Source organism: Xenopus laevis, chromosome 6L (genome assembly GCF_017654675.1).
Source record: "Xenopus laevis strain J_2021 chromosome 6L, Xenopus_laevis_v10.1, whole genome shotgun sequence".
NCBI lineage: Eukaryota > Metazoa > Chordata > Amphibia > Anura > Pipidae > Xenopus > Xenopus laevis.
This window is the reverse complement of record NC_054381.1, coordinates 54,139,442-54,157,044: the sequence shown is the minus strand read 5'-3', so window position 1 is coordinate 54,157,044 and position 17,603 is coordinate 54,139,442. Positions and strand designations below refer to the sequence as shown.

General features: G+C 37.3%; 1 protein-coding gene across 1 annotated transcript in view; it reads right to left on the bottom strand.

The window, feature by feature from the left end:
* Positions 1–17,603, bottom strand: part of col6a5.L (collagen type VI alpha 5 chain L homeolog) — a 110,454-nt gene that overhangs the window by 14,782 nt on the left and 78,069 nt on the right. Inside the window, exons 25-38 of the mRNA XM_041566038.1 lie at positions 15,699–15,761; positions 14,750–14,812; positions 14,169–14,231; positions 13,866–13,928; positions 11,494–11,544; positions 11,025–11,060; positions 10,629–10,691; positions 9,549–9,611; positions 8,035–8,070; positions 7,648–7,684; positions 7,041–7,052; positions 6,460–6,953; positions 4,486–4,576; positions 1,690–2,361 (exon numbers count right to left, since the gene is read on the bottom strand). Of these exons, the coding sequence (XP_041421972.1) occupies positions 1,690–2,361; positions 4,486–4,576; positions 6,460–6,953; positions 7,041–7,052; positions 7,648–7,684; positions 8,035–8,070; positions 9,549–9,611; positions 10,629–10,691; positions 11,025–11,060; positions 11,494–11,544; positions 13,866–13,928; positions 14,169–14,231; positions 14,750–14,812; positions 15,699–15,761 (1,807 nt within the window). The remainder of the gene's footprint in view (positions 1–1,689; positions 2,362–4,485; positions 4,577–6,459; positions 6,954–7,040; positions 7,053–7,647; positions 7,685–8,034; positions 8,071–9,548; positions 9,612–10,628; positions 10,692–11,024; positions 11,061–11,493; positions 11,545–13,865; positions 13,929–14,168; positions 14,232–14,749; positions 14,813–15,698; positions 15,762–17,603) is intronic.

The following is a 17,603-nucleotide window of genomic DNA, read 5'->3' as shown; positions in this document are numbered from 1 at the left end:
TCTGTGATGCAAAGACAAGTGATGGGGAAGGTTGAGGGGTTTTTTTTTCCTGCTCAACTTCTGCTACAAATTATGTTTTTCCCCAGTTGTGTTGACTTTATTTTAAACTGGGCACTTTTATAAGCCTTTTTTCAATGTTTTTCCACCAGTACTTACACTAGCATATAAACAAATGTCTTTGCCATATTTACTTAATGATTTCTGAATTTCATAATCACCCACATTTTTCACCACATTGATGATGGCATTAATTATTATAATCCATGGGCAAAATTGTTGCAGGTTTGATAAAAGCTTAGTGGAACTAGGTGGAATGACAGGAACAAATCTGAGCTTGTGCAAGATAAATACTCACATTGCATACCCATGATAAATTATGTTTGGCGGGAAAATGTGTAGCTTATAACCGTAAAAGCTTTAAACCTGAAAATGTAGGGATACACATTTGTGTTGCTAGTGAGAAAAAGGGAAAGAGGTCAAGATATTGTAAAGATATATAAAAAAAACTATAATGTATATTAGAGTTAAATTACTCTCTGTCTTTTATTACAAAAATGTGTTTTACAGCCAGCTAGAATGTAAAACACAGGTGGGACAGCACTCGGAGTGCTTCGTTTTCCGAAGTCGCCCAAAGTTTCATCGTGATTCAACTTTGGAAAATGAGGCTTTTCAGGGAGATTAGTCGCCCAAAGAAGAGAAGATTTGTCATTGGGCGACTAATCTCGCATGAATCTTAGCGTGTGTCTTAACCCTAAATGGTTTTAAAAGGGTTGTTCATCTTTTGTCCAAATTACCCTAGCAACCAAGCATTCATTTAAATAAAACACTGGAATATGAATATAAATGAATAGAAAGATGAGTATAATAAAAAGCAATAACAATAGATATATAGCCTTACAGAACATTTGTTTTTAGATGAAGTCAGTGACACCCATTTGAAAACTGGAAATAGTCTTAAGAAGAAAGCATATAATTGAAAAACTATAAAAAAGAAAAAATTCAGGCCAATTCTATAACATACTAAAAGTTAGCTAAAAGGTTAATCACCTCTTTAATCCCTGTTTGCTCTGTTTAACTCAAGAATTTACTAAAACTATAGATTTTTCATTAATAAAACACAGGCAAAAAGTATGTTCAGCACAAGCCCTAGTTATTGAACTCCTGTTAAAATCTAACTCTTTAGGTTCTCACATATCTATGTTATCTAGGACCAAGCCTTCTTTCAGCACCACAGTCTCTAGGGAAATATGTACCAGGGAGATATGCTCTACTGGCATTATTTGTTAAAAGCCCCTGGGTGATGGTATTGTATTGCTGCAGGCATAAGAGCAGGACTTGCAAGCCACACTCTGATAGCAGGATATTTAACACAGTATGTTCTGCCACTGAATTCAATCAGAGTGCAGCTTGCAACTCTTGTTAGAATGCCATGAAATGTCTTCAGATGTACATACTTTTTGTTTTGTGTTTTATTGTAATTGCAGGATAAAATAACTCTTACATTAAAAAAAGCATTGTGTAATTTTAAAACATGTGGAACACAAGCTAAAACGCTATTTTCAGTGGAAAAAGGAGTGTGGCCAAATGTGGCCAGGAACTGCCTACAACTAGTGGGCCCTGCCCAATGAGTTTGAATTTGTGGCTAAACCACATAATGCTTAAAGCATAAACAGTGATAAAAGTACTTACTTCCGAGTAGATTAAAGAAGGCATGACTAAACTTCTTTGCGTATGCCAATTCTGGCTTTGACACGCTTATCAAACGAAGCAAATGCTGGTCATGTGGTAAACTGGGCAGTTGTGTCATTTCCAGTTCACTTATCGCTTTTCCAAAACCCAGAACAAATATTGCAAATCCTTGACATTTAGCTTTTTGGGAAACTTCGATCAGTTTTTCTCTGTCCCAAAAGCTTGTCGGGCTGGCAAGAATGAGGAAAAGTACTTTATGCTTTCTTGGCATTGGGGTTTTTAAGAAGATATTATCGACAACCCACTGAACAGAATGGCCAACTGCAGACGGACCATCCAGCTGTCGGACAGATTGTCTGATGTGCCTCTTCATCATATTTGCGTTGTTGTAACGAAGAAGGTCAAACTCAGTTTTAACAGGGTTAATATTCCTATTTGGACCGAAGTCCTTAACTGCCTGTTGTACTAAAGCAATTCTAGCCTCTGTGTCAGAATCTCTGGGCCGTGCTGATATGTAGACGGTGTCCAGCATATTGCTCACAAACTCTTTCATTTCCTCAAAGACTTCGGCTTGAACATTGTGTGAGCTGTCTAATATAAAAGCTAAGTCCATGTCTATCAGAGTTTCAGGCATGTGATCCAGCTCGCATTCCTCATCAGGTTTACACTTATCTGAAAGCAAAAGATACATGAAAAATTGTAAAGTTGCCATTCAGGAAGGCTGATATTAGTGACTAATGCTCCTGTGTAACATCTGGAAATGTTTGTGTGCTCACAAATAAAACTCCAGTTACTTGAGTTTATTAAAGAACAGGTAATCATGTTCTTAGGAACTTATATTATTTCTCCAACACTGTTAGCACCATTATGACTGTCAACTTAAATGTAGCCTTCTTAACACAAATATGCAGTATTTAAAAAAAAATCTGACACCAGAAAGTATACCTCTTTTACATCTTTCTTAATATTGGCCTTCCATGCTACTTATAATTGTGCCGTAAAGAATTTTCCCGATGCTTTTACACTGCCTTTCTGATTCCTCGTGTTTGTCTATGAAGGGGGCTGCCATGCTTGTGCATCTAAAGTCTGTTAGCATTAGAAACTTTAACGGACAGGCTGAGATGGGACAGTCAGGTTGACAAAACAGTCAGGTGTAGGAACTTCAACTAACAATTGCTTGCAAAAACAAACCTCTCAGCAAGAAACAATCAACATGACCTATAGGCAACTTTACATGTACATTCATATTTTAAAAAGTCGTTTTTTAGTGTCAGTATCACTTTAACTGTATTACTCCTGAAAATGTTATAGTAGTTCACCATAAAGTTGACTTAAAGCATGATGCAGATAATGATATTTTAAAAACAATTTGCACTAGGACTTTATTCTGTATTGTTTTAGAGATTAAAGGGATACTGTCATGGGAAAACTTTTCAAAACACATCAATTAATAGTGCTGCTCCAGCAGAATTCTGCACTGAAATCCATTTTTCAAAAGAGCAAACAGATTTTGTTTTATTTAATTTTGAAATCTGACATGGGGATAGACATATTGTCAATTTCCCAGCTGCCCCAGTCATGTGACTTGTGCTCTGATAATATTCAATCACTCTTTACTGCTGTACTGCAGGTTGGAGTGATATCACCCCTCCCTTTCACCCCCAGCAGCCAAACAAAAGAACAATGGGAAGGTAACAAGATATCAGCTCCCTAACACATGATAACAGCTGCCTGGTAGATATAAGAACAGCACTCAATAGTAAGTCCCACTGAGACTGATTCAGTTACATTGAGTAGGAGAAATAAGAGCCTGCCAGAAAGTAGTTCCATCCTCAAGTGCAGGCACAAGTCACATGACTGGGGCAGCACTATTAACTGATGTGTTTTGGAAAACACATGGTTTCCCATGACAGTATCCCTTTAAAAATGACACTGTGTTTAACTTTTTGTTCATTCCCCCTTCACAATTAAAATGGCTATGTGCTCGCTAGAGCTTGTTTTACCTTTCAGTCAGGTCATGAAAAGTCAGAATGGTATAAGAAAGCAATTTGATTCACAGGGGAGTTCCTGGTATATTGGCCCCATAGTAAATTTGGGTTTCCTTGTCTTTTAAACATATGACAATCTTTAACACTGTTTAAATGAGAGCCCACAGGGTTTTATTCCAGTGTCCTGCCGGCCCAGCCCATCTGTGTCTGTATAACACATAATATTTCATTTAAAGTATTTAAGATACAGGTATGGAAGCTATTATCAGGAATGATTGGGAAGTTGGATTCTCCAGATAAGGAGTATTTCTATAATTTTGGTTTGCCACACATTAAACCTACTGAAAACTACTGAAATATTAAAAAACCCAAATAAAATCCTTTTGCCCCCGACATGGATTTATGCAACTTAGTTATCTTTTAGTGCAACTAATAAATCCCATGACTATACATAAAAACAACAATTACAAGTTAGGGAACATCTGTTTACCACGTAGATTTTTCCTCTTCTCAGCACACTTTATACATCAAGAGTAGACTATCTTTTGGACTCAAACACTATTTTATTGTTAAAGGTCCCCTTGTAAAAAGAATCGGCAGTGCTTCAAATTGTTACTTTAGTCATCCAAGCGTTGCAAAAATATCCAGAGAAGTAATTTAACATTCCCTCCAGAATCTGATATAATATTATTTTGTCATTTGTCCAAGGTGCAAAATTACTGTTCCTGTAAAATTCTTTTTATTTTCTTGAATATTTCATGAATTTATCACATGGCAATATTCAGAAAATACAATAAAATAATCTTACCATAACAAAGAGTACAATGTGAAATAACTTCTAATCTCTGATCTTCAGGCCTGCTCCATGAATACACTTGGAATCTTCTGCTTTCATCTGCCTAAATGGAAAGAGTTTAGGGAGTTAATTACATCCATACTTCAAGTCTTATTGTTGGTTGCACATAACAACCTATTTTTATACAGATGAGGAAACATTTTTACTTTTTAAAATCTTTTAATTGTACTTTCCCTCCCTAGGATTTCTTATAACTTGAGAAATAACCTGATAAAAATCTAGGCAAGGGTATTGCCGTGCACTAAGCGCAATTTTACTGGAAAATTTCAGGACATAGTGGACCATTATTTTTTTTAAATACCAATGAATGTATGATGAGTAATAGAATATTGTGTAATAACCAACTAATAAACCAAAAACATTGACAGGGTAATTCTCATTCCAGAGAAGTGAGCGCCTGGCAGATTGGAGCTTTAGCTTAATATGATAGGCTGCACCACCAAATCTTGTTGTCAAACAAATATTTTGGCTAGCCATTTGTAGCAACTGGCAATAAAAACTGCACCAAAGTCCTAACAGTATGTCTGACTGGTACATTATACAGATTAACTATAATAAAAATGCATTATATGACAATAATTCAATAAGATTTAAAAGGAGCTAATAGGAATAATGCCCACAATTTTTTTTTACCCAAATTAACTAACTGTCCTATTTTTCCATCTTTAAAAATGAAGGGACATACCAGAATGTATAGGGTGAATGTTGAGATGGATTTGGTTGGGGTAGAGCAGGGGCATGGCCTACATTGTCCCTATTTTAGAATATATATGTTCTGCCAGCACCAAAAAATTATCATGATAATTATATTACCTAAACTCTAGTTTTGGGTTTTAAAGAATATAAGGTAACTCTTATAATCTGCAAAATAGTGTAACATGCTGTAAACCACTAGGGAAATAAGAATGGGAACTCATTGTCTAAACTGTCCCTGAAGGTTGACCTGACACAGTACCCATTACTATTAATTTTTAATTTGTAAAGCACACAGTTTACAAAGGTTCCTGCAATAATTTAGGGGAAACAACATTTACAATTCAGCAATATCATCATCTTAAACTAGTAACAGTTTTACACGTTTATGCATCAGGGTAGCAACACACATATCCTATTGTACAAACACATACAATAATTGCTAGTCTTCTGCAATTGTGTACTGCATAATGTGTGGTCAGAAATCACTCCAACATGAGTAGCTAATATCATAGGAAGTGGAGGAAAATTAAGGTGCGTTGAGCTGCACAAAATAACATTTGAATGAAGCAGGTTTAAATGTGTTGGTATCCAGAATGCTCAGGACCTGGGACTTTTCAGATAGGGAAACTTTCCGTAATATGGATCTCCATTCTTTAAGTCCACTAAAAAATCATTAAAACCGCAAATAAACCCAATAGGAATGTTTGCCACCAATATGGATTCATGCAGCTTAGTAACCATCAAGTACAAGGTACTGTTTTATTATTGATTTATTATGGATTAAAGCAGAGTCTATGGGAGATGGCCTTCCTGTAATTATGAACTGGATAATGGATCCCTTACCTGTACTGCAATTTAAAAGGGTTGTTTGCCTTCTTGACCTATTTTAGGCCTCAGTTTAGTGCAATTTGCAAACACAGAATTGCCCTCATTTTTCCCTGGCTAAGGGTAAACAATTCTATTTATGGCTGTAACTGCTACTCCTGAGAATTCCCAGCAACTAATGTATCAGAGTGTAAAAGTTTAGAGAGTCCGCAACAAGGCTATTTAAGCTGCCAAGCACAAATTTTAGAAAAACCTGTAAAAAAAGTCATTGTTGTGTAATATTTAAAACAAGCTGCTTTGTAAACTGTGCCTCTAAAAATACATTTGTTAGGTAATTAACCACTCTGTATGGCTTTCTACCAGTACATTTTTATAAAGTTCTATAATGCTTTCTACTTAACTTACCGAAAAAGCTGTTACGACATTGGGAACAGTATTAAATGCAATCACAATAGGTATAATGTCAAGAGCGCTGTATTCCAGCACTGCGGTGTTTATTGCATCAGCATCAAGAGAGGGGCCATTAGCAAAGAACACTGCCACTTTTCTAATATGGATTCCATGACGAATGCGCTTGAATATGTTCCTCCCTACAAACTTCATGGCTTCTCCAATATTCCTCCTTGAAGATGATCTTTCTGGAGAGATGCCACGTATTGCTGCCAGGAGCAGGCTTTTCCGTTTGTAGTCAGAGAAACGAATAAGATATTTGGTATTGCTGTTATAGGCAACAACCGCAACACGGGCGCCTCTAGGGCAATTGCTTTCAGTAATGTCCAGCTTTTCTATCATGGAAATAATGGTGTCCTTCATTCTTTGGAAAGCAGTTGGGGGGACATCCTGAGATGCATCAAGAGCAAAAACTATTTCAGTTGGGTATACTGGACATTTTGAAGCACCTTTAAAGTAAAAAAAATATATAGATATTGTTTTTATCTATTACATTTTTAAAATTGTAAAAAATGAAGAAATAGTGTCACACTTACATGTCAAGCAAGCTGTTCAAAAAACAAAAAAAGTTGAATAAAATTAGATATTAGTTACAGAAAACCATGGTAACAGTATGATGTCATGGAAGTGAAAGCAGCTTGGTTATTATGACACACTGGGGATTATTTATCAACACTGGGCAAATTTGCCCGTGGGCAGCAACCCATAGCAACCAATCAGTGCTTGGCTCTTTCCAAGCAGCTGCAAGTAGAACAATAAATGCAGCAATTTGATTGGTTGCCATGGGTAACTGCCCATGGGCAAATTTGCCCAGTGTTGATAAATGAGCCCCACTAAGTGCATATGGATGGCCAAACACACTGAGTAAATATAATAGTTAGATCAACCTAATGGCAATTCATGTGTCCTCATTTTAGACTCACTGTGGGATGATTTTCTGGGTTACAGTTGTGAGACACATTAACTATCATACACACTAAGTACATTTCTCAGAGATGGTACAGTGACCTGCGCTTTATGAGTTGAGGTTTAAGATCTGTGTTTTAATTCACGAAGGCTTCTACTCCTGAAAATCTCTTAGAGAGAGCCCATATGTATTATAGTTATACACTTCAAAAGTATCCACTGCTTAATGCTACTCACGGCAATTCTCTCGAGTAAAATCCACAAGTTCACAAGGCTGAAAAACATAAACAATTATAATTTATAACAATTGCAAGACATTTCTGACACTCTCTTGCTATGCTTTATATTGTTTTGGAACATGCAGTATCCAAGAATGTATAGGAATGTACAGAATTTGGGTCAATTACTGTAAGGATATTATATTATTGAAAATACAGATTGCTGAAAACTACTATGCTCCTTTTGAAGTTACTACCTTGTATCCCAACTGTATCACTAAAATGATCATTATCTGGGAATCTGCTGTTGGGATAATTTAGAAGAGTTGTAAGTAGCTCAAATAAACATGATACATTAATATAAAATCTGCATGACTGAATAAGAAAAAAGGGCGCGTATGCATACCGTCATAGGCATAGTTCCTGGCAATCCTTTGGAGCCCTATCAAAAATTAAAAAGCAAAAAAATAAATGCAAACTGTTAACAATAGCCTTCATTAGTATAGGTAATACTTTTTATATTATATTACTCCCATATTCAGAAAGAAACCCAAACTTGGTGAAAATGGGACTCTTTGTTGTTAACTAAACTTTTTTTCCTCATTTTTTGAAGGCACTCAGCAGTACCCTCACACTAGGAAACACTTCTCAGCCTTTGCACAACATCTGTCTGAACATGAGCAGTGAGAGGCTCAACCCAGAGTCAGAACATCCAGGGAATCCTGACAGCTATTTCTGCAAGGGCAAATCTTCACCCATCATCCTCAACGAGCGCCAGGGGCTTAACTACAGAGGAGGCAGAGGGCCCCAGGAGATATAGAGGGCCCCAGGAGAAATAGAGGGCCCCATGAGGCCCTAATTAATAAGCAATTTCAATGTATGTTGTAAAAAAGGACAACCTCTGGATATGTTGGGGGCCCTAAATTTAATTTGCTGTGGGGCCCAGTAAGATCAAGATACACCACTGAGGAGCTCTATACAATTAAAAACATATATACATACATCCCTATTATATTTAGAGATGCACTGCACAGAATCCAGAATTCGATTCGGTTCGGGATTCGACCAGGATTCAGCCTTTTTCATCAAGATTTGGATTCGGCCAATTTCTTCTGCCCGGCAGAACCGAACCAGAATCCTGATTTGCATATACAAATTAGGGGCGGGAGGAAAATCGTGTGACTTTTTGTAAAAAATGTTTTAGGATTCTGTTCAGTATTTGGCCAAATCTTTTGCGAAGGATTTGGGGGTTCGGCCGTATCCAAAATAGTGGATTCGGTGCATCCCTAATTATATAAGTCCCGTGCTTCTTAAGGGGTTGTTCACCTTCCAAACATTTTTTTCAGTTCAGTTGTTTTCAGATTGTTCACCAGAAATTAAGACGTTTTAAAATTGCTTTCCATTTTTATTTTTTTTTCCATTTTTTCAAAATTGAAGACTAAAATTTAATGTTCCTTTCTCTGGTGTTTCAGTCTGGCAGATCAGTAATCACAGCGCAGAGTTTGAACTGTTACAATTTGCCACATTAGTTGATACATTACTCAGCAGAATCTGTGGAACATTAACATCTATTGTATTAATAATAACAGCTGCCTTTTATGAAACAGTCAAAATAGAAAATAGTCCGTAAATGAAAAAAGTCTTTATTTCTGGTGACCTATTTAAAACCAACTGAACTGAGAAAAAGTGTTGGTAGGTGAATAAACCCTTGTTTTTCCCATTATTTCGATACAATATTATTATTATTGTAATGAAACACCAAGAGGCATTACAGCTAATGGATAACAAAGTGGGTGGTGGGGACTAGTAAGAACTTTTTCCAAAAAGAAGCAATTACGCTGGGTCTAAAAAAAATTCCCTTTATATGGTGAGAGATGATTGACTTACAGTAATGAAGTCAATATTAAATGTGAAACATACCATTGGTCCATGTGGTCCCCTCTCTCCCCTTTGTCCATTAGTTCCTGGTGGGCCAGAATTACCCTAAGGGCAACACATTAACATTCAAATGCACAGAAAGATTCATACAGTCTGCACTAACTAAAACATATGCTTTCATGCATATTGTTTCCTGTTGCAGTGGATATTTAAAGTTATTTAAAATTCATACCATATTTATAAGAAAAATTTCAGGGGACGCCTGTGAATGTAACCTTTTTTTTCTTATATTATTATTATTATATGATACCAGACTGCAAAGGCCAGTTTTATATATTTTTCCCATAGAATTATGGTCAGCAGCACAATCCTCCATTATTTTTGCTCTACTAAAAGGAATTAACAAGGCCAAAGCCTATTCTATGGGTTGCTGTATGAGAGTTCAGGAACACCCCAGGAAGTTAAGTGGTAAACTATGAGTGGCCAAGTTTGTTTCTTTCTATATATTTATCCTTAAAGACAAAATTCCACCAATTATAATGTATTTACATGGAATACCTTTATACCTATAAAAACTGACCCAGTGCTAATAACCCATTACAAAAATCCTGCCATGCCCCCCCTCCCCCGAGCTTCAAGTAGAGTGGTATTAAGAGTAACGCAGGGCAAAGTGCTGACGGCTTTGGTACAATTTACATTTGTCCTCAAGTCTATTGGGGCTTCGCTCAGCCCCACAAGTAGAGTTCACTTTTTAAGAGACAAAAGTGTCATAAAATTCAGAAGGAATAAAACAGAATTCAGAGGAATATTGACTTTGCATTTTAGTAAATCTGCTCCATGACATCTCAAAATTTATATGGAAAGTTAAAAAAGACAACAATTTAAATAGATTTATTAAGCAACAACTAAATGATCACTTTATAGTTATAGAACAGAATACAATGTGAGCAATAAATGGTACCTGCTGAAAGGTTGATATGTGTGGTTAGACCAGCACAAAACATTTTTTTACATAATCCTGCTCTTATTACAGGACCTTATACACTGTGCATATGTTGCTGAACGATCACCTGACACCCTCACCTCACCTCGCATTTTTATTAAGAATAATAAATATCTCACCCTTCTTCCCCTGATTCCTTTTGGGCCAGCATTTCCAGGTGTTCCACGATTGCCATCTTCTCCCTGTTAAATTAAACTGATTTTTACCTAAATAGATGGATAACAGAGGAATCCCCAGTTCCATGTCTGTGCCAATTGCTGAGAGACTTGGGGGGTTATTTATCAAGGTCCGAATTTATCTCAATATATTTTTTCATGAATTTTCCCCCGCCATCTCTGAAAACATTGTGAAATTGCCTGAAACCCCCGACACAACCAAAAACCAATGGGACTGTTCCCACTGACTTTTATGCGACCTCAACAGGTTTGAGATGCTGTGTTTTTTATATTCTGGCTTTTTAGCCCTCGGGGTTTAATACATTCTCACAGCAATCAAGAACTGAAAACAATACCTACCTGAGGCCCAGGATCCCCGGGAAATCCTATATGACCCTGAAAGGTAAAATTTTGAATTGTACTTAAACTATTACTATTACCAAACATAATACATTTATTTCAGGTTTGATCGTTTATATTCCACATGGTTAGAGAGCATTGATTGTTATGGCATTAGAATGAATTCGTTTCTCTAGTAGAAAGTAGAATACTTGGCAGGCTGTGATATTTTCATTGGACTTAAATGAGAGCTTTTTACTGAGACTGAAAAAGAATAAACTTTATGTGCACTCATAATCAGAGTTTCTAAAAACATTGGAGAAGAACTTGCAAAATATTATGTGTGTGCCATAGATCTAGAGTACATCGAGTAAATAAGGAAATGATCTGGAAAGTAGAAATAAATCCAAACATATTAAGGAAGTTGAAATAAAATTGGTTACTTGGTGCCTGGCAACAGCAAGAGAAAAACATAATAGCTGAGACATACCTTCTCTCCCTTTAAGCCTGGCGGACCGTATCCATCAGGACCATCCATGCCCTATACAAAGCAAAATGAGGTCAATAACTGAACAATAAGGCTGATCACTGATCAATCCTCCCATCAATTTACTAAATGAATTAGTATTTTGATACCAGGCATTTAAGAACCAGAATATCCTGCTTTAAGCAGGAAAGCAAATTATACATTTTTAAATGTCTTATAAGACAATAAACAAAGCACAGCAGAAACGCAAGCAATGCAACCCATTGTGGGAATCGCCACCCATGAATTTTTGGGGGATAACAAAAAAATATGTAATGCTAAACAACCTTGCGCCATGTATTGATTAATGGTTTCATAATTATTACTAAAAGTAATTGCTGTTGAAAGCAGTATCTGTCTGTCCCTTTCTATTCTCTGTACTACTTGCTCTGACTATTGAAACAATGCAGCGGAAGCCAACAGATTAAGATACCAGTGACAAAGCATGTAAGGCATTTACTGGAGGATATCTAACTTTTTTTGAAAAGATTCGGAAGCAGCAAAGCAAAATGGGATAAACAAATACTGCTTTCAATTGCTAAAGCATTTACAAATACATTTAACACCACTGGATTTTTTTATTAATTATTGAGTACCCCTTTAACCAAAATACAATAATAAGGGCATAGCTATGGACTAATAGACTATAACTAGGCTGCCTATTATACTGCATAACACCTTAGTGTCCTGGGAGCAATACTCCCATTTAAAACTGTTAGGGGTGCCATTGGTTTTCTGTTTTGGGTCAATCAGCGTCAGTGTAACATTGGTTATCTTAGCCAAACTGATGCCCCACACATGAATCGGCAGTTATACACAGGGCCGCCATTAGAAATCACGGGGCCCCGTACAACAAAATTTTTGGGGCCCCCTGGGCCCCGCCCACACTGACGACTAAGCTCCGCCCCATATCCCGCCCACATCGCAGTTAAAAGACCACACAGACATCAGCGCTAAAAAAGTAACCCCCCCCCCCCACACAAGTTGTAAAAAGCTATTGATGGTCAGGGCCCCCTTATAAAAAAAATTGGGGCCCCAAAAAAAAAAAATTAAAATTTTCTTTTTTTTAAAAACATTGGTGGCAGGGGCCCCCTGTTAAAAAAAACTTGGGGCCCCAACAAAAAAAAATGTAAAAAACTAAAAAATAAACAAACATTGGTGGCAGGGGCCCCCTTCTAAGTTAAAAACAAATTGGGGCCCCAAAAAAAAATTTGAAAAAAAATTAATTTTTTTTTGAAAAAAAAAAAAAAACATTGGCGGCAGGGGCCCCCTTATAAGTTAAAAACAAATTGGGGCCCCAAAAAAAAATTTGAAAAAAAATTAATTTTTTTTTGAAAAAAAAAAAAAACATTGGCGGCAGGGGCCCCCTTATAAGTTAAAAACAAATTGGGGCCCCAAAAAAAAAATTTGGAGAAAAAAAAAATTTTTTGAAAAAAAAAAAATGGTGGCAGGGGCCCCCTTACAAGTTAAAAACAAATTGGGGCCCCAAAAAATTTTTTAAAAAAAAATAATTTCTTTTTGAAAAAAAAAAAAAACTGGTGGCAGGGGCCCCCTTACAAGTTAAAAAAATTTGGGGCCACCAAAAAGAAAATTAATTTTTTTTTTAAAAAAAAAACCCAAAAAAAAACAATGGTGGCAAGGGGCCCCTTACGAGTTAAAAAACAATTTGGGGCCCCAAAAACAAAAGTTTTAAAAAAAAGATTGGTGGCAGGGGCCTATAGAATATTAAAATAATACATTGGTGGCCAGGGGATTAAAAAAAAAAAAAACACAAACTGGTGTTCAGTAGGATTGAACTCATGGCTTCAGTACTTCAACTTCGCCTCCTTTCGTGACTTCGGGTCTTTTCACCGCTTCAGGACTTCGGCTTCGGCTGTTTTCGTGACTTCGGGTCTTTGCGCTGCTTCAGGACTTCGGCTTCGGCTGTTTTCGTGACTTCGGGTCTTTTCGGCGCTTCGTGACTTCGGGACTTCGGCTTTTTCCGTGACTTCGGGTCTTTTCGTCGCATCGGCTTTGGCTTTTCGGCACTTCCGCATTCGGCACTGAAGAGGCAAGACGTACGGCTCGGGCGCTCGTAAGGGGGGCCCGGATCTTCAAAAAAATGCAGCGCTGCCGGGCCCCCCTTCATGCCCGGGCCCGGTACGCTTGTCCCCCCTGTCCCCCCCTGATGGCGGCCCTGGTTATACAGGTATATGACTTTTTGTATAAACATTCACCCCAAATATGGCCCTTTTAAAACAATACATAATAATTATCACATGTTTGTTTATACATTAGCATGAGCTCAGTATAACCACAAATACAACATGAAGACACATATTTTAACTTATACATACTGGCAAACCTCTGCGACCTGGAATGCCTGGTTCACCTTTTTCGCCATTTGCTCCATTTTCTCCCTACGTTGAAAAAAAACCGCCAAATATTAGCATGATACAAAAAAAACATCAAAATTACTGAATTTTTTTTAAACGTTCCTTTTTTCATTTGTGGAATAGGTAACATAAAATATCAGTTTTGCTCACCAAAGATATAATTTCCAGTTTGTTCTGAAAGCTCATTCAGTGTTAATCATACTGTTAAAGGGTAGATACCACAAAACATCTTTTTAGGGCCCCATATAATATATGAAAACCTACCTTTGGTCCTAGAGCTCCAGGTTTGCCAACAGAACCTGATGCACCAGGGGCACCTACATCTCCCTGGAACAGAATTGTAACCAGCAGAATAAAAGAATTGACACAAAACCAGACAATCATAAGTCTCTCTAATGTGTGAAAGACTAGTCAAGAGACATATAATTAACATAATATGGAAAAGCAGAGGCTGAAACATTTAAAGGGGCAGAACTAAGCTTAAAGATTACCTCTTGGAACACTGTAACCTGCAGCGCTTAATACAACCTTATGTGTGTCTGTAAGTTACCCTCCCATTTAGACTGTAAGCTCTATGGGCAAGTACCTCCATTCTCTTGTCTCCTTGACACTTAGCTCAATCTTTATTGTTATTGTTCTGTGTATTTATTTTATTGTATGTTGTACTTATTTGTTATTGCAATTACCCCTTTTTGTTTTATTAATCTATTGTTCTGCTGTATAGTGCTGCGGACTCAAGTAACGCTATATAAATAAATCATACATACATGAATGATGGTAGTTTTCATTCAAATTGCGTGCAAATGGGCTACACTCACTTTATTGTTTAGTACATGTGTATTTACCTGACGTCCAGGCAACCCCTGTAGTCCCTGTGGACCTGGTGGTCCAGGCATGCCTTGGGAACCCTAGAAAAGTATTAAAGTTGATAGTCTATTATTATTCACTTACATCATCGGTGTAACTATTAGGTATATAAAAAAAATCATTGGATACCTGGTCTAAAATTGCCATTTCCATGCAAGTATTGGTCTGGGTTGATCAAATACTTTCAACAACTTGTTTATTCTCAGTATAGGTTTTAGAGGTACAATATATGCTGTGAATCAGTACAATTAACTTCTATTAAATGTTACTGACATGAGTTAGTACTGAATTGAGGATTTAGTTTGGGATTCAGCCAGGATTCAGCTGTTTTCAGCAGGATTCAGCCGAATCCTTGTGCCTGGCCGAACCAAATCCTAATTTGCATATGTAAATTAGGGGAGGGAAGGGAAATCCCGTGCCTTTTCTGCAAACAAGGAAGTAAAAAAATGTTGCCACTTTTTCCTTTCCCGACCCTAATTTGCATATGCAAATCAGGGTTTGGATTCCGTTCGGTATTCGGCCAAATCTTTCACGAGGGATTCAGGGATTTGGCTGTATCCCAAATAGTGGATTTGGTGCATCCCTAGTAAACTCATTCATAAATGTAAATGAAATGTGCCCAATTATCAGGAAAATGGCAGGGGTTTTACCAACTAATGACTTTTTAATGAAACTGTTCTCAGACACGGAAGACATCATGGAAGCATAGCATTAGGTTTTTCCCTACTATATTACTAGCATAGCACAGAATAACTACTGGTTTTTCTCTTACATTATGTTATTCTGAATAGTGTCCCCAATTGTACACTGATTCACCTGTCAGCAAGGAATGCAAACGTAATGCTTACCTATAGAAATCCCTAAAAATAAGGTATAGTATATGTCAATGCATACAAACACTCAAAACACGAGTTCACAATGTCTTACCTGCATGCCTTGAATTCCATTATCACCTTTGTTCCCTGGCTCTCCAGGAATTCCTTGTGCTCCCTGTCAGTGGCAAAAAAACTCCATTTGTAACACAATTCTTCACTTAAATATATGACGCAAATTCAACAGTGACAACAAAATGTTAGAGTATGTTGGCCAACCTACAATTTGCTAACATTGCATGCTTTGTTTTGTAGGCCTCATGTTCAGACATGATTTTGCTCTACAATCCTATTTGTTTCCTACACCTTGTAATGCATTTAGCTCTGCTTATACAAAAAGGTAAAATGGGATCTGTGTTAAATAACTGTTAATGTAGTCCATAGCAATTAATTTAGACAGATGTAGGGTTGCCAACTTTTCCCCATCCCCCTTTCGGACAGGGGCAGGAGCTGACGTCACAGTGGGCGTAACTGTGACATCACGGGCAGTGTGATGGTGTTGAGGGGTGGGGCGATGATGTGGAGATTGGCGATTGTCAGGTCGTGTCAATCTAGGGGAATCCTGCTCAGTTTTTCTAATTTGGAAAACCAGGCAGTTCAAACTCGGGCAGCCCTTCTGAAAACAGGGCTGTCCAGATCAAAACTGGATGGATGACAACCCTAGACAGATGACAAAGTTACCCTTTTGAATTCTGAAAAGATGAAAATCATTGGGTTTAATTTAGTTTTAGGGTGGTGGCACACATAACGTTCTGGGGAGATTAGTCACCCAGCGACAAATCTCCTCTTCTTAAAGCGAGTAATCTCCCAAATCTCTCCCTGTATCCCCTTGGATCTCTTCGGTTTTCTGAAGTCGCCCGAAGTTTCCAACTGCAGGCAATGTCGGAAAACTTAGGGTTCTGATTTTTAAGGGCAGATAATTTGCTACTGGAAACTGAAGCACATTTAGGAGCATATTTATTATGTATTGTAAAAAACAGTGGAATAATTCGCCACACATCTCCAGGCATTGTTCTGTAAAAAAAATTATGTAAAAACATAATTTTTTAATGAGCTTTTTCTTTGAGCACTTTGAGTTCTTTGAGAATTTACTTACAAAGGTCTGAAGCAGTGTAAAATAACGGCAGCAAACCTGATGTCGCATGGCGTAAAAACACACACACGAGGGGCATGTTCTAGTTGAGTTGGCTAATAGGCAAGGTTCTCCTATATAATTAATTCGAGAGTTGTACCTAATTTCAAAGAAGCTTATCAAAGGGAACCCAGACTTATAAGTATGAACAGGTATGGGTATACAGTAGTAAATACATTTTGGTACTGTACCTTTAATTTTTTCCATGTTCCCTACTGGTAGTTGATTTAGGAATAGGATACTCCACTGGCTACAAACCCCTGGTGTCCCAGCTATAGTTAAGAGTTGACGTCTGCATTGACACTTTACAAATTCTCCCCTACCAGGTGGATTGGGAAATGAAATAGGGAACAACACTTCTCATTGAAAGATAACCCCACCCAAGGCATGAGTTGGACCTAAGAGCTATCACCCTATACCCCACCACAATGGGGGTAATTAGTATATATAGATATTATGTGCTAAATAGGTCACAACCGGTTGTCACTTGAGATATAAAATACATAAACGAGTTTGAAAGTTTCATAAATATGAATGAAGGCTGATGTTCCAAAATGCTAAAATATGCATTCCAGGAAATCACCTTCACATTTCCAGAGATGGGATTAATGGCAGCTGGCAAGCATTACTCTCTTCATAAGAAGGATTCCTGCTGTACTGAATCTTTTGTAGTACTGAACCTTCTCAAATCCTACATGGTGACTGCTGCCAAACAAAGCTCAATAAAACGTGCCCACACAATTGTTATGGCAAATGGACTTAATGTGAAAAACTCACTCCAAGGATGTAAAGTAATAAAAATAACAGGAAAAGCTTTCAAAATTGAAG